Genomic DNA, 27,886 nt, shown 5'->3' on the forward strand with positions numbered 1-27,886 from the left:
CAGATTTTTCATGCATTCATGATGAATAAAAATAAAATTCACACCACTTCGGTTGGTGAAACAGTGTCTGACAAGGGGAATGTGTGTGTAAGGTACCCTATAGTCAAAAAGCCACGAGCCATGAACCCAAATTATTCATTAGTGCCCAGGGATTATATCCTTTTTCTTCACCTGGGTGCCTTCAACAGCTCAAACTTTTGACTTGACTTCGCAGAGGTATGTACTAGAGTAGAGATATGTGTATTTCAAGAGTTTTTTTTCCCAACCACAAAGATTTGTCCAAATTATATGTTTCGGGGAGGGCACATATGCTGGAGAAAACGACTGGTGTTCAGCACGGTGTTGAGTTGAAGTTACAGCAGAGTAGAGCAGAGCCACAGACCATGAACAGAAAAAAAAAAACAAATTATATGTAAGGAACAAGCGCCACACATATTTTGTTTGACGTTTCAATTTTTGGGGAATTTCACAAGGAATATACATAGGTACATAAATCTTTCAAAATAAAATAACCTTGTATTTCTTATATTGAAAAGTGACAAGGATTAAGTAAATTTTTCGAACTCAAGGAAAATTTTGAAATTTCTAATTTGCAGATTTTTTACTGTGAGAAGAAATATTTGTTAAGAAGCAATTAAGGCATTTGAAATAATATTCACATGATCCCAAGAATAAAGTAACATTTTTTTTTTATATAAACTATAAAATGCATTCTTAAAAGAATTTTTTTAATTTAATTAAAAAAAAAATTTATGAAAAACTCAAAAACTAATGTACCTAAATTTATTTTAAATTACAAAAACATCTCTTTTTAGTGATTTGTATCTCTAAATGAAGTATTCCACAACATTTTTTCTATAGTAAGGAGATTTTAGGTTTTTTTTTGTTGAAATCTTTAGAGCCTTTTTTTTAATAAAATAATTGTTTATACAAAAAAAAAATTCAAACATTTTTAAATATAATTTGATACGCCTAAAAAAAGGAAATATTAATTGACTCTCAAAAACAACATTTAAAAAAATTCTTAGGCCCGTTTAAAAAAAATGATTTTTCAAAAAAAAAAAAAAAATTCAAATACAGTTGAGACTCGATTAACCGGGATGGTCGGGACCGAGCCCATTACGGATAATCGAAAATCCCGGATAATAGAACTTTTTTTTTTCAAGAAAAAGTTTATATGTTTTTAAGTTTTTATTAAAAAAATTATTTAAAAAAAAAGAAAACAATTAAAAAATTATTCCATAAACGTAACAATTCATATTTTTGTTTGAACATACATTACAATATCACGAGATTAATTACGAGTATTATGAACTTTAAGGAAAATTAAAAAATTGTTGCATGTTTAGGTTTTTTTTTAATTACCACCGGGCTTAGCTGGACAAAAAAAGCGCAGTCAGCTTAGCCCCTTGGGCTTGGTTGTTAAGCCCGATAATATCCCTGGGCTTAAAGGTAGAACTATAATTGACTGAAGCGTCCGATTCAACGGACGGGAACAGCGCTTCCAACCGCACTCGACGGATGAAAACTTATCAAAAATTCAAAGAACAAAAACGTAGGATTTGACATAAGCTTCCGACTGCTTCCTCCAATTATAATTCTGGGTTAACTTTTTAAACAGTTTTAAATCTGTGGTACTAAACTAATTTTTTCATAAATTGTTTAGAATTGGTTTACAAACGGGAAAACTGACGTTTGAAATGACAAAAATTATTTAACTAGTTTTGCTAGCATACATTTTTGTATCTCTTTGTAAAACATACAAGAAAAATACAAGAAAACCCGAAAGCGATAAATATAAAAACTCTAAATTTTCTTTGTGTCTGCTGATTTCGGAACATTCAATAAGCAGTGCTGCCAAGATTTCCGGTTAAGCCCCGAGGCGTTTTTTTGTCCAGCTAAGCCCGGTGGTAATAAAAAACACACCTATTGTGTGACAGGGGATTTTACCCGTTGCTTTTCTTCGATTGAATTAATGTGAATGCAGTCAACTAGCAGTAAATCCTGATATGTTGTTCCAGAATAATTCTGCTTTTCAAAAAAAAAAAAAAAAAAAATAAGACTCTACAAAAAAAATTTTAAATATTTTCCTTATTTTTGTGTGCTGATTTTGTATTTTTTACTTAAATTTTCTTCTTTCCTGTTCTCATATTACGGATAGTAGAGTTTATTACGGATAATAGAGTTTAAATAAATAAATTTTGTTTATTGTCGAGAAAGAATTTCAAATATTTTCATCACGGATAATAGAGCGTCCCGGTTAATCGAATCCCGGATAATCGAGTTTCAACTGTATTAAAAGTATCCGTGTGAGGTAATTTTCATTAAATGATCAAGAGATCAAATTTGTTGTTAACATTTTATTTATCATAAGTATACAAAAAAAAGTTTTTCAATGGATTAAACTATATCTTGACAAACTTTCTTAGCCAGTTCAATCAAGTGACAAAATCGCAGAGCTTGCGAGTCACTGTGGTGTATGCGTAACATTTTTGTTTATAGATAAACTTGAACCATTGATATGAAATTTCTACCGCTGCGCTATCTAAATAATCAAGCCATATGAGTTCTTATGATCAATTTATAATCTTTTGAATTATTTTTCGAACTGCTCCTTCAAAATTGTACATGTAAGAAAAATTATAGTTTTTTCTTTGATTAAGAATATCTTTTAAGGGCCAATTTTTCATTCGTCAGATAAACAGTCAGTTAGTGTTTATTCTTTTGATAAAGCAAAAATCAATTTTTCAACAATCAGATAGAGCTTATTCTGAAGAATAAATTGTTTATTATGAGAATAAAGTTACCTGCTCAAATTAGAGAAGAATAACGATTTGTTCCTATGAATTAAACATTGAATTGTCAAAAAAAGTTGAATTTATGAAAATGGACTTTTTTGAAATTGTTGATGATACCCTTATATCGGAGGAAAACGAAATTGGTTTGTTTCGATCAAGAAAAAAACGGGTGGTTAGAAACAGACCCAACCATTTTTTAGAATGGGAAGATGAAGAGTTTAGAAGAAGATTTAGGCTTAAGAAGAAAACCGTTGAATACCTATTAGGATTGATAGAAGACAAAATTCAACATAAAACAGAAAGGTAAATATTTGTTTGCGTCCTTAAAAATTGAAATTCAAATTCTACCAACAAATTTTAAAATTTCAGAAATCAGTGCGTTCCTCCCCTATCCCAGTTATTAATAGCGCTAAGGTTTTATGCGACTGGAAGTTTTTATATTTCCATTGGGGACTTTGCGGGAATTGATGCATCCAGAGTATGTGTGATAATTAAAAAAGTCACTAAAGCCATTGTATCTTTGCGCCCATTTTTCATCAAAATGCCAACGAATCAAAACTATACTTTAGTTCAACAAGCATTTTATAAGGTAGCCAGATTCCCTAGGGTAATTGCAGCAATCGACTGCACACACGTGCGAATAATTTCGCCAGGTGAAAGATATTCAATCTATGTATCTTGGAAAAATACAAAAACATTCCTTTGCTTATTTTTAGGTGGCGAAACTGCTGAAAACTTTAGGAATAGAAAAGGCTATTTTTCCATAAATGTTCAAGCACTTTGCTCAGCAGATTTAAAAATTCAAGACGTAGTTGCAAGATGGCCTGGCTCTACACATGATAGCCTCATATTTGCAAGTTCTGCGATAAAATATCGGTTTGATAGTGGACATTTCAAAAATGGCATTTTACTTGGTGACAGTGGATATGCTTTAAATAGTTATCTCATGACTCCTCTAAGCGAGCCACATACAAGAGCAGAATGCTTATACAATGAGTCACACATTAGAACTAGAAATGCTGTAGAAAGATGTTTCGGGGTATGGAAAAGAAGATTTCCAGTTCTTAGCATTGGAATGCGTTGTAATTTGCCGCTCGTGCAAGATGTAATTGTGGCAACTGCAATTTTGCATAATTTGGCTATCGACCAAAAAGATGAAGAGCCACCAGATGATCCAGAAATTGTTGTAGATATTGACGTATTTACGGATCAACATTCGCATGACTTCCAAACTCACAATCAGACAAGACATGTTTTGTTAGACTATTTTGCATCTCTTCTCTAAACCAAAATAAAACAGCATTGTGTTTATTATTATTTATTAATTAAACATAAAAATTAGTATGACAAAAAAAAAAAACATTTAATTTTTTTCCTTCAGTTTTTTAATTCTTAACTCATGTTCAGATTGTCTTCTCTTTTCGTCGTTTTCTAAATGTTGCATTCTAACTTCATTTTCTTTTTCCCGTTGACGCATAAGGGCTTCGTGCTCAGTTTTTTTTTGTTGCAATTCATTTTTTGCGATTTCAATTTGAATTCCCACCAGTTCCATCCTTGCATCTCCTAAGGCGTCAAACTTTGATTTTATTTTTTCGTTCGATGGTAACTTTGTATTTTTTCGAAGACATGGAGATACTTTCTTTTTTAGTGAACTTGGATTCCATTGCTTCCAATTGCTTTTGTCTTCGCTGTTGCCTGGAAAATAGATTTATCAAGAAACGTTGATTTTGTAATCGTGATAAGATTAACATTTTAAAACGCTTACAATTTTTGACTGCTGGAGAATATTCCTTCTCAAAATCAACATCATCCGCAAAAGCATGTACAGCATTTTCAGGAGAAATTGGATCATTTTTCAAGGAACTTTGATCTTCGATTTCTTCGGTTATATCTTTAATTATAATAGTCCCTTCATCCAATTCTGACAAAACGAAACCTATATTTTACAGGAAAAAGCAATGTACATATGTACGTACGTTTGGATATGGTATTGAAATGTTAATACCTGTAACCTCATCGCTGTCATTTCGAGATTCCAAACCTCCGATGTTCGAGGACATTCCAAGAATTATCTCTTCTATTGGGGTATAAGGGATTTGGTCTTGTGCTCCCCCACCAGTTTTGTAAAGTTGTTGACGGTTTAAAGCCATTTTCTTTTTGGTTGATTTTTTTAGCCCCTCATATTTTAATTTTAGAGCTTTCTTATTTCTTGCTGCAGTACCACTTATTGCATTGAACATATTTTCAATTTCAATCCATGCGGCTTCCTTATCGCGGTTTGTAACCGCATCAGTTTTTTTATTTTCAATAACTGATTTAAATTTGACACAAATTTCAATCAAACAGCGAGTTTCTGCTGCAGAAAAATTAATCGATCTATCTCTTTTTTTTACATTCAATTCACTTTCCATTATTATAATGCACTTTTTACCCGATCACCAGGAGAAACTGAATCCGTTGCAAAACACAAACTAATAAATTACCGTGTTCGAAAAGAATGAAAGTGTCGATGAGTTTCGAATGAATTGTTTTTGACATTTCGAATAATTTATTGATTGAATAAGTAAACAACAAATAATTTTTTTTTGAAAAATTCAAAGTACTTATCTGATTGTTTAAGAATCAAATAACTTTATTTGTTAGACAATTAACTGGTCGTTTAACTGGAGAATGAAAAATCGGGTCTAAGTCTAATAATTTTCCATAAATATTTTCAATCAATATTATCAAAATTAGTTTTATAGATATTAATATTATTACAGGTAAAATAGTACATTAAATCAACAAATAAAAAACTAAATTGTTACACTCATGAAACTTGGCAACCAATTACAATTTTACTGTCTCTTCGAAAAAAAAACACCCTTTCACCAAAATTTTTTTTATAAAAACTCTTTATTCTTGCTTTCTATCCCAAATTCAACGTTTTTACCAAATTTCATTAGGGTGACCCATCATTTTGGTTTTCACTCAAAAAAACGCGCTTTTAACCATGATATTATTATAGACAGTTTAGATTCTTGTTTCTAATCTTAAAAGTAATATAATTGCTGAATTTCAATAGGGTAGCACTAATATTACTCTAGTATTACACACTTTTTCAAATATACCCATATTTTCTTTACTTCTAAAAGAAAACACCCTTTCACATAAAAAATTTTTATAGACTTACATTATTCGTAGTTCCCATAGGAAAGAGAACATATTTAATGAATTTCGTAAGGGTACCATTTGTACCTTTGATTTTATCGGATTTATCGCGGATTTTTCCCTATTTCCCAAAAAAACACCCTATAACCTTAAATATTTGTATAGACTGTTCGGGTTCTTGGTTTCTGTTATAAATGAAACATTTTTAACAATTTTCATTGGTGTAACAATTTTTTCCTTGTTTTGTGGTACTAATTCCGAATTTCATCATTTAAAAAAAAAAAAACCTTTTCACTCGAGCAAATAATCTCACTTTAATTCTTTAGTCAACTTATGAAATTCACTTTAAGTCTTACACCGCAGAAATTCATGATCGCTTTGTTTCCTTTAACTGCTTTGCATTTTTTTGCGAAGTGATGAGGAAAAAAAAAACTGACAGTCTCTAACAACAACAAACAAACAAAAAACAAAAAGAAAAGAAGAAGGAAAAAAAAAACCGAAGTCGCGTTCCTCCATTCCAAAATATTTCCAAACAAAGTGAAGTCAGTCATGCTTTGCGGAGAAAGTCGGAAGTTGATTCACTTTTCCGCAGTTGCTTGCAAAATTTATTATACCACGTATCCAAATATATATACACGTTGTTGTATACGTAGAATGTACATACGTGTAGTGTAGAGAAAGAAGTAAAATGCTTCCCAATGGCCAATGTATCTCATGGATTTATCCAGTGTTACACAGAGAAAAGACTACTTTTTTGCTTCTGTGTTGTATAGGTACTATGCAACATGCGCCTGGCTCGACTGTCCTGATCTATGCCTATGTACTTGGGCATAAATCTCTAGAAGATACAAAACGAATTTGGACTACTGGTACTGGCTCTATCTGGCTTGCAATGTAACTTGAAACCCAGACTTAAAACATGCGGTTAGTTGCAGTTAGTTTTGTCCTGGGTGTCTCCAACTTTTTTTTTGGTTTTGTTTTTTATTTGTATATGGATATTATTTGGAGAATTTATTTTCAAATGGAAATGCTGTAATCCTAGTAATTTTGGACGTAATCCAATACAACAGTTGTAATGGCATTATTCACATTTTAATGGTTAGGGCTTTTATTAAGAATAACAAGACACAATGATTTCTCCTGTAAAAAGATTTTTATAGTGGTCTTAGTTACTTAACATTTTCATATGAAGATTTGAGGTTTAAGAGAAAAGAAAATTAAAATGCATTACAAAATAAAAATACATTATCACCAAAATAAAAACTTTGCCAATTTTGAGAATATAAATTTTTAACTTTATAGCTGAAATTAATTCCAAAGAGTCTCACAAAAAGATCCAAAAATTATAATGGGCTATTATTTAGATTGTCGTTTTACTTACGATGCAATAAAAGACGATCAAATAATAAATTAATATATTTTCGATATTTTGTATCACATTCGGCAAATGCATTGTATATCTGCTGTTGTGAATGATGATCGTGGTAATTTGAAATAAAACAAATTTATACGACAAAAAACAGTCGATAAAAAGAATTTTTAAGCTACTCGTAGGAAGCATGTAGGTACTCAGACAAAAAAAAAAAAAAAAACTTCAAATGACATTTTTTTTTTAGATTGAATAATTTTTAAAAAGTCTTTGTCATTTTTAAATCATTTTTTAATATAGTTTTTTAATTCCTGTAAATTAAAAATCTCTTTTTTAAGACTGAGTAAAGAATACTTAGTCAATGTGCTTACTTTTAAAATTTTATTTTACGGGTCACTGTGGTGTATACGTAACTTTTTTTATTGACAAATCTTAACGATTGAGTTTCTAGTATAATCCAATGCCACTCGTGCTAACATTAATTAGAACAACAACACTACCAAATAACGTAAGCTAGTTCTAAAAGCAAAAAAAATAATGTGTTGTGTAGTAAAGACTAAAATGTTGGGAAAAGGAGAATTAAATAAATTTGATAATTTGTTCAACCTCTTAAATATCACAAAATTAAAAATACAGTATAAATTTACAGGTTGATTAAGGAGGAATATGCCAAAAAGCCAGAGCGTGTAAGTTGGGTCGATACAGGTAAAAAAAGGAATAGTAGGGGGGGATCTCTTCCCCTCGTTTAGCCGGGAAGGGCATTTAAAAAAAAATTATTAAAAATACCAACGGTTAAACCTACAAAAAGTCATTTTTTATTAAAATTCTAAATAAAGCCATTTTATGAAACAGTTTTTGAAATACTAATTCTTAAATTCAAAATTTTGAAAAATATTAAAAAAAAAACACCTCAAATCAATTTTAGCCTACTTCCAATATTATCGTATTGAAATGAAACCTTGCTAAGTTAAATTGAACCTAGTTTCAATTATGATAAGACTTAAAAGTAAAAAATAAAATACATAGTTTAAAAAACTATAAATACGCTTTTATCACGCAATAAAAACTATAAAATAATTTAATTGACTTATATTTGAAATGATCTCAAAGACACCTTTTTATTTTTTTGTTTTTACGTGGCTGGACTTGTTGATTAATTAATTTACTAAGCATTAACCTTTCGTTTATTATTTTTTAAATATTCAGACTTAAATGAGGATAAAACAATGTGAAACAGTATTTTTACTTAAAATTTGGTAAAAATAATAATACCAAATAGTCTAAACCATTAAAAAAAATCGTAAAAATAGGAAATGTGCGACCGGAAGTCCTTACCCAATTTCAACAATTTTTTTTTCTACTTAATATTTAGCTAATACAAAGGTTTTCCAAAGCTATTAGGTGTTAGGGTTTTTAAATTTTTTTTGTTGAAAAAATACCATTTTTTAAATATTTTTTTAAGCTTTAGAGCCGATGCGCGGATTGAAGATATTAACCGATTTTGATTATTTTTTAAATCCTTCACCATTCACAACTTTTCCGCGCTATTACGATTTGAAATTCGAAAAAAAAACCCAAAAACGACCCACCTTAGTGCATATCTAGAATTTCGGTTATACCAAAACTGCCAAAATATGCTGCCGGCTCTCGGTCTAATTGTTTTCTTTTTTTCCAGTAATTTCAAAATGTGTTTATTTCATATAAGGACTTCATTTGAAAAGTAGATAATATTCCAAATAAAACTCTAAAGTAAAATGTCAAAACCAGTTAAAACTCTTCAAATAAAATTGGGTCAGTTGTTACAGGAGGAACAGATTAGGGATGCAGATGATTGTCATCTTATAAAGTTATGATGAGTCCATTTATCTTACCAAATGCAAAGTTCACCCCAAAAATACCACCCACAAATACATTTCAAATAAAAATTATAAATCCAATAAACCTCAATTTAACAACAACAACTATATTTGATTATACCAGACAATGAAAATGAATGGGGAGCCCGTTTTTAAACATGACATTGATGATATGCTATGCTATTCGTGCAAGAGGACAAGGATAATAATAGGTTTCCCTTGTCATTTATTCTACCACACATTGTTGATCCCTAAAAACCCATCGTCGGTCGTTTTGTATTTTCAAGTGAAGACATTGGGTTAAGAGAAAACGATATTTATTTTATTTATATTTTGTTTTGTTATTGTTAGGAATGAGAGTTTTAAATGCAACCTGTTGTTGTAGGTACTCCTGTCAACACACAACAAAATATCCAAAAAAGGACTTCCCAATTTGTGTTTTGATTTGTGGTTACCGTATAATATGAATTTTATTGTTGTGTGTAGTATTTGTGTATACATTTTTGTATGAATGCTTAAAAAAGGATATGGACTACTGAGCAGGATTATGGTTAAGTTATGAGCTCATATTATCTGAACACAGAGAGGACGTGCTCTGCTGAAGGGTAAATAATGTTTTGTGTTGAATGAGTTCCCATATTTAAGTGATGATAATGTTGAATTTACCAACAAATTTCACACTATATGATTGGCATTGTGTTGTTGGTGTCATGGATAATCCTTATTTAAGATTTATTATCGACGACTCTCACTTCAGCCATATAATATTCATCTCTATACAAGTATGTAAACTGAAATTGAAAGGGTGGGAAAGGGCTTTTTAGGGTTTGGTGTGATTGATGCTTGTATAAAGGCATAACAATAACAATGAATAGAAAACCGCCTGCTATTGACATGTTCTCTATGTGTGTGCTGTTGATGATGATGAGGATGACGATGAGTATAATATAGACTGGAGACTATTATAATGTCAAGGATACTTAATTAAGAGGATTGTTATAAGTTGATCTAGGAATTATTTGATTTGAAAAGTTCAACTCGTGCGAAGTTTAATTAAATGGATCATTGGATAAGTTGAATGGCAAAAGAGTAGGCACAGGAAATTTGTGTTTGGTTATCGAGTTTATTAGCTTTTTCAAACAAACAGTTTCTTATTCAGAAAACTTTTATTTATTTAATTTTTTTTTTCGTTAACGGTTTTACATTTATTTTTGAACTTACCTATTTAAGTTATGAAAAACATTAACAGCCATATTTATTAGATTTGCTTAAATTGGCTCTCAAAGGTTGTTTAGTTAAGCTTGCTTAAATATTTAATTCGTCTTTAAGCAACGTTGCTTAAATTTGTATTTATAATCGAATTCCCACAGATGATTAACTAAACGATAGCTGTGTCAAAAAATGAGGGGAAATTAACTAATCTAATACAAAATACTACTACATTTTAGAAACATCACGTGGTTTTTGACATTTTGTAAGTATGTATGTATTTGTAAACAAATGTTCTTAAATTTGACTGCAAACAAAAACACTGATTAGGTCTTTGACGATGATTTTGTTAAGTCGGTCGGGTTCCTAAATAAAATGCGCAGATCAATGCCAGAAGAGGGAGTTGATTTTTATTAACCATTTTAATTTTTTTTTTTATTATTAATATTCTTCAATTCTTTAATTTCAATTTAAAATTCAAGCTCCTTTTAGGGAATAATTTCATTTCAAAACAAAATGACGTCTTCACATCAAAACCCTAGTTAAATTAATAGCATGATACTGAGCTCACGATCTTAGTATGATAATTTATATGTGGTGAAATCATTTTTAACGGCGTTTAAGTTAAGCAATCGTTAAGCAACGTTGCTTAAATGTGTAAATTCTTTATAAATACACATTTTGTACTTAAGAGCTATTTAGAGGTGGTTTAAAGTTAAACAACCTTTAAGATTCTTTTACAAATATGGCTGTAAATGTGCAGTAAGTTTCCATAATATAACCCCACATTAAAAATAAAATGCACGACTGGGTTGCACGAACTTGCTCTTAGAGTTAAAGTTGCTTTAATTTTTAAGACTTTTTATATAGAAATTTGGAAAAAAAAATAAAATTCGTTTTAAAAAAAAATAAAATAAAATCTCAAATCAAATTGCCCTCCAAAACAAGTATGCAGTTTTAATTGATATGTTAAGATGCATTTTTAGAAAAAATATTTTCAAAATCGTTAGAGCCGTTTTTTTAAAAACTATTTTTTTAGAAATAATTTTTTGGAAAAAATGTTTTAAAACAAAATTGGTATGCCATTTTGTAGAAATCACTAATCAACATCTAAAAACAAAATTTCAAAAAAGTTCAATGTCCCGTTTTCGAAAATTTGATTTTTCAAAAAAAAAATTTCAAATTTTTTTTTAAAATCCAAAATTTTTTTTTTTGGAAATTTGTTTTTTGGTTTATATTTAAATTATATAAATGCTTCCTCAAAAAAAGTTTCGTTGAAGTCGAATAAGCAGTTTCGGAGATAATCGGATTTGAAAAAAAAAAAACGGTTCTATGGCAGGTACCGTTAATAATAATTTTCCAAAAAAGAAATTTTCATTAGAAGATAGACCTTATGTAGCTTAAAACTAACATTTGAATTTTTTAAACAAAATCGTTGGAGCCGTTTTTGAGATATTTCAATTTTACTAAAATCGGTATATGACAAGTACCGTTATTTTTGGTCCAAAAAAATTTAATTTCAAAAACCCCTCTGGAGAGTCGCCAAATAACGCTACATACCAAGTTTGACATTAATCGGTCCATCCGTTTAGGCTGTAGCTCCTTATACAGACAGACAGACAGACAGACTGACAGACAGACAGACAGACAGACAGACAGACAGACAGACAGACAGACAGACAGACAGACAGACAGACAGACAGACAGACAGACAGACAGACAGACAGACAGACAGACAGACAGACAGACAGACAGACAGACAGACAGACAGACAGACAGACAGACAGACAGACAGACAGACAGACAGACAGACAGACAGACAGACAGACAGACAGACAGACAGACAGACAGACAGACAGACAGACAGACAGACAGACAGACAGACAGACAGACAGACAGACAGACAGACAGACAGACAGACAGACAGACAGACAGACAGACAGACAGACAGACAGACAGACAGACAGACAGACAGACAGACAGACAGACAGACAGACAGACAGACAGACAGACAGACAGACAGACAGACAGACAGACAGACAGACAGACAGACAGACAGACAGACAGACAGACTTCCGGGACCCACTTTTTCAGCATTCTCTACCATCGTAATGTCATGGAAAAATGTTATCTCAACTTTTTTTTTTGTACGAATGCATAACTTGATATATGTATAGAACCTACATATATCGCAAGTAAAAAATACATCATTTTGGTTTGTGTAGTCTTGAATAAATATATAAACTTCAAACTCCGAAAACCAATTTCGAATACTTTTCACAATGTTGAAAGGATCTTATCATTTTCTTTAAGATAACAGAACCCATCATGATTAGGGGATTAATTATTGGAATATCGTATTGTGAATACCTCTGCTCCCTTGATCTTGTACATACAAATTTCATATTTTCTTTAATAGGTTTGTAAAACGCATACATTTTGAAAGAACTGTTTCCTATTAAAATATCTAAATTAAATTTGGATATACAATCCAGCCATTGCACTTAAAATATGCATTTAAAACCACATAATTTAATAAAATATCAATATTTCTTTATAAAAACAACACTATACGTTACTTTCATGAAAGTAAATACAGAAAATATGCGATCCCTAGTTATCATCAAGTTCATAAGCTGGAGTAATAGCTATTTCACTTGAACGAATTCTATCACTAAACTCCTTTTTTTAGTGGTGCTAAGTCGCTTTTTTAAAATTGCCCATCTAGGACTCGAACAAACTTCCTAGCTATTAGGATGCCGACGCACTTTCCTTACCCTTCCCTATACCCTTTAAAGGGTTTACAGTAGTTATAAGTTTGCTACTTTTAATATATTTAATACACGTCAAAAAGTGGTACAACAACTCTCAGAAACTTCAAATTGCATTAGTTTTAAGTTTTTTGAAATCAGCATTAAAAAATACCTTGAAATCATGTCCATAGTCCATTTTTTGTTAATTTTGAAAATCTTTATTTCGCGATTTGAGCTTGAAATTCGCCACCTGCGGGCATGAGATTCTAGACTTTTGAGGTAGGTTATAAATTGCCCAAACACAGATTTTGAGCAAAAAAAAGCATGATTTTGAATACTTAGAGACTGGACTCTTAGCGGGTCACTATGGTGTATGTGTAATTTTTTTTTGTTTAGCCAAATTTTAACGGTCATAGAAAACCTATTGCTATTATCGACCTAGGCATGTCGGAGATTAAAGAACTTTCTTAGCTTCGACTAAGTTTGTAAATTATTAATATAAAGTTTTTGGAAGCTTTACTAAAAACTTTTAGCAAAAAAAAAAAAATAATTTCAAGAAAAAGATTTTTTAGTATGACGCAGTTTTTTTTCTAGTCCTCCAATAGTGTATAGTTATCTGTATAGGAAGATAATTATATTTTTTTTTTTTTGTTGAAACTTAATTTGTTCTTTTTGGTCTGTTTTGATTAATTACTTGTTTTTTTTTTACGTTTCGTGTAATTACACGTTTCTTTAGGACTCTAATAAATGAAATAAAATGTTATACATATATCAAATAAACACTTATCTTAGACTTTTTAAAGGACCAAGGTCCCTGAGTTTTCAACAAAAACTCATATACCTGCATATATATAAAAAAAAATAATATACGTTTTTTGACAAAAATTCTTAAATTGTCCTTTAAACCTTTTTTAAATCTGGTAATTTATGAGAAACCAAAGGGAGAATTAAGTAGCCTTTGACGCATTTTTATAAATATATATGTTTAAAAGTTATTGTTCCTTCCTGAAACAATCTAATATCCACTAGTCTTATGTACATTTTGAATCCTTGCAAATGGAAATCTTTGAAATAAAAAATATTTTCCCTAACTCATTGCTTAGGAAAGCGATTCAAAGATCTGATGCTTTTAAAACCCAGTTATTTTCTTTTTTTGAAGACTTTTTATTTTTTTTTTTTAAATTCTCAAAAGACGATCTCTTTACACGAACTTTGACCATTCCTCTTTCTACTTTACCTAATCTTTTCAAGAATATTATGTAAACAAAAACACCCTGTTTCTTTTTGCCTTCTCAAAGCATCAAAGCTTTTACTCTTTTCTTATTTTCTTAGCCCTCAAGTCTTCTATTTAAAACAAAACAAAAAAAAATGCATTTTCTCTGTGTAGCCAAAGTGAGTGAAGCTGATTATGTTGTTAACAAAGTCGTAACCCTTTAATATCTGGTTACATAAAATCACTTGTAAAGACTTGTTATAACCTCAACAATCAACATCATCAACACCAAAACCAGCAACAAGGCATTTGGTATAGAAAAATTATTATATTCACACAGATTTTTATCATCATCATCATGATTTACAATATAGCACGAAATGTAAAAAAAAAAATATAATAACGGATTTATTAAAAAAAAAAAAGAAAAAAACCAAAAAGGTATATATATAGGGAAAACCCTCTTCAATACGACCTATCCGCGTATACAAAAGTCTTGCTTTGTTCCAAGGCATTAATAATGCCAAAGTATTACCAAATCGCTTGCGGATACAAATTGAAAATTCATTTCAAAATTCAACTGCACGGATTTCTGTGTCTGCCTCTGCCGCATCGTTGTTGGTCGTCTTTTTCGTCTCGTTGTGGTGGCTTTGACGTCGTCATTGTTGTTACCTCTTTTTTTTCCTAGGTTACTATGACTGCGTGAATTTTTTTGCTTAAGCTTGACTGCCATTATCAGAGGGCAGATATAGAGAAAAACCACAAACAAAAAAAAATAAATAAATAAAAATACCATATTCCAGGAATAATCTAAAAAAATCATCGATGGGGAAAAACTATTGCATCTCTTCAAATTGTATGCACAACACTGCTTTACCCTACCACAACAAAACTTGTATATTTAGCGAACTTATCCTCTTTTGAAATTTTGGGGGTGGAAATTGGTAAGCTTTATGATTGCGTCATTTTGTGAATTTCAAATCAATTTGCTTTTAAGCGAGGAAACAAATATTTTCTGAATTTTGTCAAACCATTCTTTTTTAACTTTACTTTCAAGTACACTAGCCCAAAAAATTAAGGGAACAAAAAAAAATCGTGATTTTTTTAGTGATTTTCGATAGGCTGTATCTCAGTGAAAAATGATCCCATCATGACAAAATAAAAAGCAGTTGAAAGCTCTATTCTTCTAGTTTTAGGATTAAATGTTAAAATATTTTTTTTCTAACGGTAAAATAGCTAAATCGTGGGACTGTTAAAAAACAAAAATTTTCCAATTTTGGTTTGTTTTTACTTTTCTCTTAAGAAAGTGGGAAAATTTTTTCTGGTAAAATGATTATTTTTTTTAGAAAGGCTATTTATTTGGATTTAAGGTTCATTTTGTTTCAAACTTCTACGATTTTTTTTAACTGCAATATCAGTCATCAAACCAAAAACCATACTTTTGACTTTGACTATCAATATCTCAACATCGGATCACTGTACAGAATATTCAAGGACACATTTAAAAACTTCATTCAATTCTCTACAAAGAAATTAAGTTTACTTTGTTAAACAAATTGTTTTCTTATGTTTTAGATTAATTTAGAAAAGCTATCAAAATAGGCATTTTTACGGTTTTTTAGAAAATTTACCGCTATTTAATTTCTATGGGTGATTAGATTAAACTGAGGCTTACTTATTGAAGCTTAATATACCTGAAATTGATATGCAAGGTTTCAGACTTATTCATCAAGCAGTTTTTCTGTTGAGAGGGTTTGAATTTTTGAGATGAAGTAAAACACCATATTTCTGCATGGCTAAATGACTTACTTCTTTGAACTTTTTTATGAGCAAAATCAAATTATTTTGAGTTTATTTCAACATTTTATTGATAAATATCGTTTAAGTTTTAGATAAACCAAGAGTTCCTTCCTTTTAAAAAATTTAATAATTAAATCTACCTTTAAGTTTTCTGGCGTTAAAAAATATTAGCCGACATAATAACCTACTATTTTCATGATAAGCTGAAACATCCAACACAATAAATAAGAAAAAAAAAAAAAATTATTGCATCGGCCGGGAATCGAACCCGGGCCGCCCGCGTGGCAGGCGAGCATTCTACCACTGAACCACCGATGCTTATACTATCTTGAATGGTAAAAAATTGGCTGAGCAATATTGGTTATCAAGTTCAATCAATTTTAATGAATCTTGCTATTTCAATATTTATTAGCTGGACAACCCAGCCGATTTTAAATGCTTCATCATGAAATTAAGTTTCTGAAAGTTCAACGGTGCCTGTTCATATCCTGCGGGGCGAAAGCCTATGGTGCCTCGTCGATCAAAGCGATGTTTTAGATAAAAAATATTTCCCAACTGAATCAAACTATACAATGTTTAGACGAATATAGTGATGTGTTATCTTTTAATTTTATATAGGGTTGCCACTTTAAAAAGTGGCATTATTATGTATTCGTTGTTAAGATATCTTTCATTAGACACCAATTTAAACCATTCACCTTATGAGCTAAGGTCCGCTATCGGATTATTAAAAAAAAAAAAATTTCCTGCATTTTTGATTTAGCTTTTTACTATAGAAAACGGTCGTACAAAAAAAACGAATTAGGTAACTTGTAACATGGTAACTTGTTCTCGGGGAGCTAACAAACTACAAATTATTGGGGGCAATCAGTGCGGTGTTTTGGGCCCACCGAACCACGATCCCCACAAACATAAAAAATACTAATATAGGGCCTTTTTGAGGCCAGCCCCTTACTTTTATTGGTCTTCTGGAAAAATCAAATCTTTGGGGCTCTTAGAAAAATTAAATGAGTTTTTTTTAAATTCCAAATATGATAATCACGACTACACGGCTTAAAATTTTGTATGTAGGTAATAGTTTTAAGGACAACATTTGCAATTAGGCCTTTTTCAATAAACAAAAATTAGGTTTTAATATTAAATTTTTTTACACAGTTCTTAAATAATTTTTGTATTACCTAATTTAAATATTTTTTTATTGAAAACCTTATTTTGAATACATGAACTTAAGGGCATATAGGAATTGCAAGTGTTTGCATTAAATCTATTTTCAATCTCATTTTTTATCAGTGCCAGTCGGAAAAATATACTCTTTCAGCTAAGGCACGGTTTTCATAGCATGCAAAAATTTCTACTACGTCCTGAGTTTCAAAAAAAAAAAATGTTTCAAAAAACCTTGTCCGCGAGGCCAGCCTCAAGCATTTTATATTTCACAATAACTTTCTCGGAATTCGATTCGAATAAATTCTGGAAATCAGAAACCAGATCTACGTACCTACCTAATTGGAATCAACTGTTCTCTGTTCTGTTAACAGATCAAAAAGTTAAGCTATAAATAAAAAGGAGCCATTTTACTAGGGGAAAGTGGCCTAAAATGGCACCCCAAGGTAAAATGGCCCCCTGGCTAGAAATCGTAGAATCGAAAATAATTAGAAAGTTTCATGAACGCGATTCTTTAGTTTATCTGGCAAAACCAACATATACGAAATTTCAGCAACTTCAAGCTATTATTTGAAATTTGACAGGTCAAACTGTCTCTATCCACCTCAAAAAGTACACTCGTTATAATTTTGTGAAATTTTTTTTGCAAAAAAAAAGTATAAAAAACATTGTATTTTGGAAAAAGAAGTTAATGTATGTACGCAGGAAGTATTTCTTATTAATTTACTGAAATAAGTTGGTTTAAAACGATTTTAAATTTTTTGGTATAAAAATTAAATTCAAAAAGCTCAAAATGGGCAAAATGGCCTACTTAGTGCTCGGGTAAAATGGCATACCTATTTCACATGCCATTTTAAATTTTTTTTCACATTTTCATTTTTTAAAGTGAAAATAGTTGCTATTTATGAACGATGTACAGAGAGGAAGTCCTGGACTGAGGAAAGCTCTTGATTTCGTCAAAAAACCTGGAAAAAAGCATCCAAAACATTCAAAGTTGCAAAAACTACAAAAACTAGACGAGCAACCAACATGAACTGGGTTTTAAATGACTCGGTGAAAGATCTGGGGGGATTAAGCACCACTTGTTCCAAGAAAATGGGAAAGGAGCCCTTTTACTCAATTTCGCATTTAAAATAACGTATGTTTGGACAGTGTGCCATTTTACCCGGGTAAATTTGATCAGTGAAATTTGTAGACGTCTTGAAAATTAAAAAAATTAAATACTTTTTGGAACTTTTTTAACTCGCTAATGAAAAAAATGTGAGAGTAATATATTAAACTTTGAAAAGTATATAGCATTTAAGTTTGAATGCTACTGTTTTTCGAGATACAGGACATTTTCCTTAGGGGGGCCATTTTAGGCCACCTTCCCCTACGTGGGAGGCTTAAAAATGGGGCCTAACGGCAACATTGCCTTCGTAGTTTTTTTTGTTCACTGTAAGATTACTTAAATCTTTTGTTAGATTACAAATAACACTGGTTAACAAGGGTTTTGTTGCCGAAACAAAAATATACTTCTCTGAAGGTTTTCGGTGTGCTGAATCCGAGTCCGAAGTCAGAAAAAATTGATCAGCTCCCGTTTTTGAAATATTGTCGTTAGAAAATGCAAAAAAACGTTTTTTTGACTACTTCGGACCTTATTTTTTAATATAAGGAAAATTGTTAGAAGATATTTAGTAACGGTTTCTATAAAAACTATTTTCCTTCTTTCAAGAACTTTTTAAATCTTTCTGATATCTTTGTTATTGGCTTCATATATCATAAAGGAGATAATGACGTTATAAAATTTATGAAATATGCAAACAAGTGTGAGGATATCTCGGGAAGTAAAAAAGATATCGGAAAGATTTAAACAGATTTAAAAAGGAAAATAGTTTTTATAAAAACCGTTACTAAATATGCTCAAACAATTTACCTTCTATGATTAACCTACTTCTACTTACTGATACAAAAAACATCGATGTTTCTTAAGCCGATATATCGAGTATCGACGTTAAATTTGCAAAACATCGACATCGTTCAATTTGTTACTCCTTTTTCTATATTTGTTTTCGGAGGCTGGGGCAACCATCACTCAGGATAGAAACAGGCTTCTGGGGATGGGGACCAGACTGTGCAAACTTCTTTTCCTGAACTCAATTTCTCCGTTTGCTTAGAATTGATAGTATTTATTAGAGATCTCAAGTATTTATTGTATATAAATAAAAACGAAAATCGTATTAAGAAAATATGTTTCATTTTGGTGATGAATTTTTATGTTTTGTGGTAGGTACCTAAAAATTAATTTCAACTTAGGTTTTTGGGTTTTAAACAGATAAGACATAAATATTTTGTTCTTTAGATACAGTCAGTAGATCATATTTATGTCCAACAACAAAAACATCGATGTATCGAAGATAGAACCGATGGTCTTTTAACATCGATGTTGTAAATAAAACATCGATTTTTTCAAACATCGATGTTTCTCCCTACTCTACTACTACGGGATTCACTCTAACTTTAAAATTTACTTACTTATGTATAATTTTTATTCACTTGCTGTAACAACTAACAACTTTGATTAGTTTATAAAAAATAAAAATGTTAATTAACTACTTAACATCTATTATTCTACCTACAATAATTTAATTTTTGAATATTTTATAAAAAAGTTTAAAACCACTCAGAAGTCATTTTGCCCATTATTACCGAGCGATCATCGACGACATACTATCCAATGCGAACAAGCCGCCGGAGAGTAGTCAAACCTCACGCTACAAGACAAAACGATATACCTCTTCATCGCAGGTTGGGATTACTTAGAATTTCTTCAAAAGTAAAAGAAGACTTACTACAGAAATGATCCTGTGAAGTATAGTCTTAATTTCTTCACCGAATTTGAGTGATACTTATGAATTATGTTGCTCAAACCGACTGTGAACTGTCTACAAGCAAAACATAAAAATACCTACAGTATTAATATGAAGTTTCATTAAAGTGTTTTGTTGTTGTAAATTATGTGTCATTTGAAATTCGTTTGATTGAGGGATGAATAAAGTATAATATTTTGTCTTGTAGCTTGTCGTAGATGCTAGAAGAAAATAGAATTTAGAAATATTTTTAGGGCAACAACTTGTTGTTTATTTATTGATTTTGGATAAGATGTGCTTGTGATGAAGCATCATTAGCAATGGAATAGATAACCTACCTATATGACAGTGTGATAGCTAAAAGGTGATTCTAATTTTTATTTAAGTAATCGATAGATTTAGCATATTTTAAAAATAAATGCATGTTTTTCGTGTTCGTGTTTTTCCATTATCAAAAAAAAAGGACAAAAAAAAAACACAAATTCAACATTAATGATGTTCATATATGGGCGACCCATCAGTTTGTACCACCCCCAATTTTTTGTTTTTTGCTCATTCGACAGAGCATTGGCTGAATATCATTGCCCTAAATTTTCGCACTCGCTAAATTCACTTTTCAGCCGCCATCTTGGATTTTAATTTTTGTTGAATATCTCGATTTCTATTTATCTTACATAAAAGTTGTAAATACAAAAAACGTAGGCAATTAAATTTAGCGTCTTTTATGTTAAGAACACTTTTTCGATATTCTGAATATTACAAAAGTTACAAGCCAAAAAGAAAAAAAAAAGAACCAAAAAAAAATGACAATTTTAAAGTTTTGAGCACTTTTTATCAAAATTAGGAAAAAACATTCCGAGAAAAGATTATTTTTGTATCGCTATTAAAGTTATTAATACTTTTTTGTTAAAAAAAATTCCCCTTATACGAAATGAAGAGACTTATAGAGAAATTGCAGGTCCTGAATTTTTTTATTGTAACATAAAGCTATAAAATACTCACTTATCATTTAAAATTCAAGATTTGGTAAAAAAAAAGTTCAAGAAAAAAGTAGGTAAAGATAACAAAAAAAGTATTACCTAATAACTTTTGTATTTATAGCCATATCAAAAAAAAAAAATTGTATAGCAGAGTTGTAGAGAATTTTAAGGTGAATAATCTTTTCTTGGAACGTTTTTACATAATTTTGATAAAAAGTGCTCAAAACTTTAAAATTGTCATTTTTTTTTTACTTTTTGGCTTGTAACTTTTTTAATATTCAGCAAAGCTGAAAATCAATATTTTTTTTATCAACTTCTTTAATAGAAAATTAGGTATATATGTACCTACACTACATAATGTAGGTATTTTTTAAATCGAAAATTTAAAATTTTGCTTAAGACAAAAGTCGAGCTTATTTTTGAAACATAAAAACGTAAATTTATACAAATTTTATAAAGTTTAAAATTTTTTTTGTTAAATATTAAAATAAAAACAAAAAGAGGTTGTCTCTAAAGCCGGTTTACGGACGATGATTTTACGTGATAACGTCATCAGAAAACAGGTTGTGCACTTTTGTTTAAAATGAGTCAATTGAAGCGTTTACTTTTTTCAAACAATCATAATCTACAAGGAAAAGCTAAAAAAAATACCTTTTTTATTTTCTCATTATAGGTATTAATTTTTTTTATTTTAAAAGCTTACAAAAAAAATTATGCAATATAAAAGCCAAGTATTTCTTCTTAAGAATAAAACCATTTTAAAATTGTTACAATGCGCAAAAAGTATAAAAATAACACAGATTTACAAGGTTTTTGGTGCCGAGACTATGATATACTTTTCTATAGGTTTTTTGTGTGCTGAATTCAGAAATATCCTATCAGCTCCCGTTTTTGAAATATTACCGTTAGAAGATGTAAAAAAAACTACTTTTGAGGTTATGCTTTAATGTGAAGACATTTTTTTTTAATATAAATTATAACGGTTTCTATAAGAACTATATTCCTTCTTTCAAGATCTTTTTAAATCTTTTCGATATCTTTTTTATTATTCGAGATATCGTCAGTTGTTTGGGTTATTGTAATGTATCAAACAGATATCACGTTTTCATCTCTTTTTTGATAAAAACAAACTTACTTCATTTTAAGATATCTCCGGCAGTAAACGAGATATTGCAAAGCTTTAAACAGGTCTAGAAAGAAGGAAAATAGTTCTAATAGAAACCGTTATGAATTTTATTTAAAAAAAATTCTTCAAATTAAGGCATAACATCAAAAGTGGTAAAAAAAGGTTGTTTTTGCATTTTCTAACGGTAATATTTCCAAAACGGGAGCTGATAGGATATTTTTGACTTCAGATTCGAGTTCAACACACCCAAAACCTTCAGAAAAGTATATTTTGGTTCATGTGGGGAAGATCTTGTTAACTCCAAAAAAGTCAAAAAACGATTTTTTTCGAACTTTATAACGGTAATATTTCAAAAACGGGAGCTGATGGGATATTTCTGAGTTCTATCTGCTCTTAATCAAAAGTTATAACCTGTTGAATTCTAAAATTTTATTTTACCGTTATCTCAAAATTGTGTTTACGAAAATGATTGAAACTTCGCACACATATAGTCGTAATCATGGTCTATCATTACTCCATATACTTTATTCCTGTACCTATTAAAGAAAAAAAGATAAAAATAAAAAACTATGAAAATCGGTTAAAAGCGGTGAAAAAACGTGTTTTTTAAAAACTTGTTTCTTCCGTTATTCAGTCAAAACGCACTAAACGATTCCAAATTTTTGCACATGAATGCATAAAGCCAAAACCTAAGTCCTTTAAGTTTGACATTTATTGAACTCTCCAAAAAAAAACTAAAAATCAAAAACTACCCAAAAATACCTCTAAAAAGCAAGGTGTTTTTCAAAAATTCATATTTCGAAACGCAGAGTGTTGGAAAAAAATCCGTTTCAGAAGCCTGCTTTTTTTCCCCTCATCTTTCACCTGGCACTTCTAGAATTGTCAAAAAAAATTTCCTTTACCCAAAATCATCATTTTATTATAGCTCCAACACATGTACAACGTTCAAACAAAACGTTATACTCCAGTCAAAGCGTCATTTGACCTTGCGATGAGAGGCACTGTCTGTTTTTATTTCATGGATCGAAGGGGGTATATTTAAAAGGCTTAAACCCAATTTCTCACCACCTGATCATTCCTTTTAGCGGAGTTATTCACAAAAATGCATTTTTTGGGATATTTTACTTCTAAGCTAATATCTTTGCTTCAGATTATCGTAGACCAAAAAATAAACATACATTCTCTTCCTTATAATATTTTCTATCGTTGTATGTAATTTCATTGTATTTGAGTGAGTAAATATAAAATGGCAGCCATTTAAAGTCAAATTCCTGTTGTTAAAAAACACATTTTTGTCATTATTTCGAAAAATGCTTATGTCATGATTGACATTTTTCTAACCTATTTTGTAGCCCTGTTCATGTCCTGCATTTTACAGAAAAAATGAGGTTTTTATCACCAAAGATGGCCGAGCTATTGATAAATGAACGCATGTAAAACCGGTGCGAAAACACCCAAAAATATCGTTTTTTGGGAATAACTCGACTTCAGAATGTCCTACGGCAAAAAATAAAGCAAAGAATTGTTCGTTACAACATTTTCTATCAATTTAGTGCACATTCATTTTGTTGAAACAAATAAAAAATAAGTAATATTAAGTCAAAGTCGTTTTTTTGTTTAGCAAACTCTTGCCTTATTATTTTGCAAACGGTGCGAGTATTGGATAAGAAAATAAAATATTATTGTAGTCCTTTAAATTATCTACAATTTAAAAAAAAAATTAGCTCTCTACGACCCACGAGAGCCGAGTAATTAATTTTTAAAAAAAGGTCCAAATGACCAACGAAAAAACATAAGACAAATTCTCTTATAACAAGAAACAATGAAAACAACCCCTCTCACTGAGAACTAGTATTCGAATCATAAACAAGGGAAATTTTTTTGAATTTTCGTACGGATTAATACTTTCTTAAAATTATAATAGCTCGGCTCCGGTGGGTCGTAGAAAGTTAAATTTTTTTTTGAATTGTAGATAATTTAAAGGACTACAATAATATTTTATTTTCTTAGCCAATACTCGCACCGTTTGCAAAATAATAAGGCAAGAGTTTGCTACACAAAAAAACGACTTTGACTTAATATTACTTATTTTTATTTGTTTCAACAAAATGAATGTGCACTAAATTGATAGAAAATGTTGTAACAAACAATTCATTGCTTTATTTTTTGCAGTAGGACATTCTGAAGTCGAGTTATTCCCAAAAAACGATATTTTTGGGTGTTTTCGCACCGGTTTTGCCTGCGTTCATTTATCAATAGCTCGGCCATCTTTGGTGATAAAAAGCTCATTTTTTCTGTAAAATGCAGGACATGAACAGGGCTACAAAATAGGTTAGAAAAATGTCAATCATGACATAAGCTTTTTTCGAAATAATGACAAAAATGTGTTTTTTAACAACAGGAATTTGACTTTAAATGGCTGCCATTTTATATTTACTCACTCAAATACAATGAAATTACATACAACGATAGAAAATATTATAAGGAAGAGAATGTATGTTTATTTTTTGGTCTACGATAATCTGGAGCAAAGATATTAGCTTAGAAGTAAAATATCCCAAAAAATGCATTTTTGTGAATAACTCCGCTAAAAGGAATGATCAGGTGGTGAGAAATTGGGTTTAAGCCTTTTAAATATACCCCCATCGATCCATGAAATAAAAACAGACAGTGCCTCTCATCGCAAGGTGAGGCCCTTTTTTCCGACGCTTTGACTGGAGTATTATAGCTTAGTTTCAAAATTTTTTAGAATTTTTTCTTGAATGCAGTTATTCTTAAATTAGTCTCATCTATCTATAGCAAAAAAAATCAATTCTCTACAACTTCGCGTTTAGATTTTAGCCCAAATTGCATCTTTCCGTTTTACCCCTGTTAACAGTGGCGTATTGAGGGGGGGGCTCAGGGGGCTCAAGCCCCCCCCAAGCCTTCCAGATCATGTTATTTTTTACATAATTTCATTGTAATGTATATGCTTCACTGAAACTTGTTCGTAAATCTTATAGATTTAGAGGCAGCTCACATGCTCGAGCCCCCTCCAAGTTCTGAAACGGCTATTTGTGTTTGTTTGAGTAAGAGCCTTAGCTGTAGCTGGGGGTTGGGTGGTTTTTTTCGGATTTAAGTCCAATTCGAAATTCTTCAGATCACTTTTTAATATAATACGTACGTCGAATATCATCACCGTGTAATTTTGCAAAAGTTCTTATGCAATCTCGATAAACACTTTTTTCAAAAATTATATACTTCTCAAAGCTATTGGAAATAGAAATATTTGATATCTCAAAATCTTAGTGGTCAACATATGTAACTAATGGTTTCTTTCAGCAAATGCCAGTTTGGACTTCGAATTCGGATTATAAAAGCAACATATTACGAAAAAATATATATTTCGAATTAAACATCTAAAATAATTTAATGGAAAATTAGTTTCTAGGCTTTCACTTTCTGCATTTTTCACTCATTTAGATTTTCTGATCGAATTCAATTCACATTATTTCTGTTTGTAAATTTGGTGCCTTTTTTAATGAATCTATAATTTTTAGACAAAATATTATCATAACTTATTTGTGTCTCCTTATTTTTTCTCTTGAATTCTTCTTTTTTTTCATTAAAATTGCCGATAAAATTGCATCCAGCAGTAATAATTTAACTTCAGAAACAAAATTAAAAAGGATGATCCTTCAGCTATGACAGTTCGAAGCAATTTCGAAGTTTTTGAAATTGATCCAAATGAAGAATATGATATTTTATTTCACGTGAAATCTAAAAGTGATTTCAATTCACTTTCGGTCGAATTGCGGAACAAGAACTTTAAAAACAGGAGACAGCAGTACGAAGCTGTCGACGTCGAGAGCAGTTAAATGCTACTATACCACTTTCAGTATCGCAGCACAGCGCTTCACTCTCGATCAAAGGTGAATAAAATAGAGAGAAAAATTTTTCGTACCCCTCTAAAAAATGTTTGAAAAATTTTCTAGCCCCCTCCAAATTTTTTTCTGGATACGCCACTGCCTGTTAACCCTATTAAATGACAGAATTTTTAAAAATCCTTCATTTGGATTAAGCTTTAGGTTATTATCTTTCAAATAAGCTATAGAAGATTTTTGTATCTCTAATAGTTTATTTTTAATTTTGAATTGAATTTTTTTGCCGCACTGCGAAAGTGCGAGAGTGTAACGCTAGAAAATGGCGTCACATTTTTGTGGTGGCTGCCATGGTTCATCGATTTATAAGACTTTATCACGTCAAAAACACTAGATTTTTACGGTTTTCTCAATATTTTTAAGGTTATGTTGTAAATTATACAAATACATTTTGTAGATCTTATAATTACAACTTTTATAAATAACTTGCAAGAAATCATTAAAAATCTTTATTTTTTTCACGCCGCTTAATTTTTTCCTCTAATGATTTTTGGTCTAAGGGATTTCAACAATATGCAGATTAAATTCAATTTTATCATTTTTTTTTAATTTTTTACTTTAAATCAATAACTAATGATATTTCTTTTTATATTTTCAGGTGAGTCAACAATTTTCACTTAATTTATTGGTAAGTTTTTTTTCAACAAATGAAAAGTAGATTTTATCATCAAAATGGCGTTTTGCTGTAATTATTTTTTCAACAATATAATTTAGAAATTAAAAAAAAATTAATTTAAAATTAACAGCAAAGCAAAAAAAAAAATCTCATGCATCGGCCGGGAATCGAACCCGGGCCGCCCGCGTGGCAGGCGAGCATTCTACCACTGAACCACCGATGCTTCATAAAAATTAAGTGTCCAAATAAAGGTTGGTGATTAGTTGATTTGATTAGATTAAAAAAGTTGATACTAATCTTATCGAATATAAGAAGTAGGTAGATATAATTGAAAACTTAAATGACTACCTATTTGATGAATAAGGCTTATCAACAGTTGATAAGTTAAACATACATACCTACATTAGGGTGGGTCAAAAAAAAATCGAAATTCTTTTTTTGATTTGGTACTCCGAAAAATCGATTGCTAGACACCTCTAGAATATACATACCAAATATGAACTCTTTATATTAATGGGAAGGTCCTCCGCTCCGCTTCGCAATTTTCCATTTTTACATCAAGCTTCTACTAAAAAAAAATCATTTTTTTTAAATCGACTTTTTAGCAAATTTCTTTACATATTCTTGTGGGAAATTGAACGCTCTACAAAAAAGGCCTTGTACACTTTTTTCGTTTATCTAACCGTTCAATAGATATTTGAGGTCCAAAAATCGAGAAAATCTTTAAAAATTCGTTTTTTGTTCTTAATTTTGTAACAAATTTAAAAATTATAATAATCAAACGCGCTAGACATATTCTTGTAGGAAATAGATTGCTCCACAAAAAATGTCTTATTAACTTTTTCATTAATGTAATCATTCTAAAGATATTCGAGGTCAAAATTTAAAAAAATTATAAAAAACATGTTTTTCTATTCAAAATTTTCTAATTCACTGAAAATTCATTATTTTCAAATAAGTAAGATATATTCTTGTAGGGGCTTAAACGTTCTAAAAAAATTACTTGGAATCAAATTAATTGCTTCAAACGTTGATTTCAGTAGTTTTCTTATGACTCGTATGCATTGCGATTTGGATACGATTATC

At 30.3% G+C, this 27,886-nt stretch overlaps 3 protein-coding genes and 3 non-coding genes across 7 annotated transcripts in view; 2 read left to right on the top strand and 4 right to left on the bottom strand.

Annotated features, from left to right (window-relative positions):
• Positions 1 to 27,886, top strand: part of LOC129905092 (fibronectin type-III domain-containing protein 3A) — a 400,083-nt gene that overhangs the window by 29,050 nt on the left and 343,147 nt on the right. The gene's annotated exons all lie outside the window — the stretch shown is intronic.
• Positions 2,881 to 4,083, top strand: LOC129905094 (putative nuclease HARBI1). Its single transcript, XM_055980470.1, has 3 exons — positions 2,881 to 3,101; positions 3,168 to 3,451; positions 3,515 to 4,083. Exons 1-3 carry the CDS (start codon positions 2,881 to 2,883, stop codon positions 4,081 to 4,083), a joined length of 1,074 nt encoding a protein of 357 aa, XP_055836445.1.
• Positions 4,162 to 5,209, bottom strand: LOC129905095 (uncharacterized). The gene is made up of 3 exons (XM_055980471.1): positions 4,804 to 5,209; positions 4,564 to 4,734; positions 4,162 to 4,493 (listed from the first exon to the last, which is right to left on the bottom strand). The coding sequence occupies exons 1-3, from the start codon at positions 5,207 to 5,209 to the stop codon at positions 4,162 to 4,164; spliced, it is 909 nt and encodes a 302-aa protein (XP_055836446.1).
• On the bottom strand, positions 16,396 to 16,466 carry Trnag-gcc (transfer RNA glycine (anticodon GCC)). Its single transcript has one exon. It is a non-coding gene; the product is annotated as a tRNA-Gly (tRNA).
• LOC129907939 (small nucleolar RNA U3) lies at positions 19,967 to 20,170 on the bottom strand. Its single transcript, XR_008771224.1, has one exon. It is a non-coding gene; the product is annotated as a small nucleolar RNA U3 (small nucleolar RNA).
• On the bottom strand, positions 26,953 to 27,023 carry Trnag-gcc (transfer RNA glycine (anticodon GCC)). Its single transcript has one exon. It is a non-coding gene; the product is annotated as a tRNA-Gly (tRNA).

The sequence above is a fragment of the Episyrphus balteatus genome, chromosome 1 (genome assembly GCF_945859705.1).
Source record: "Episyrphus balteatus chromosome 1, idEpiBalt1.1, whole genome shotgun sequence".
Classification (NCBI taxonomy): Eukaryota; Metazoa; Arthropoda; class Insecta; order Diptera; family Syrphidae; genus Episyrphus; species Episyrphus balteatus.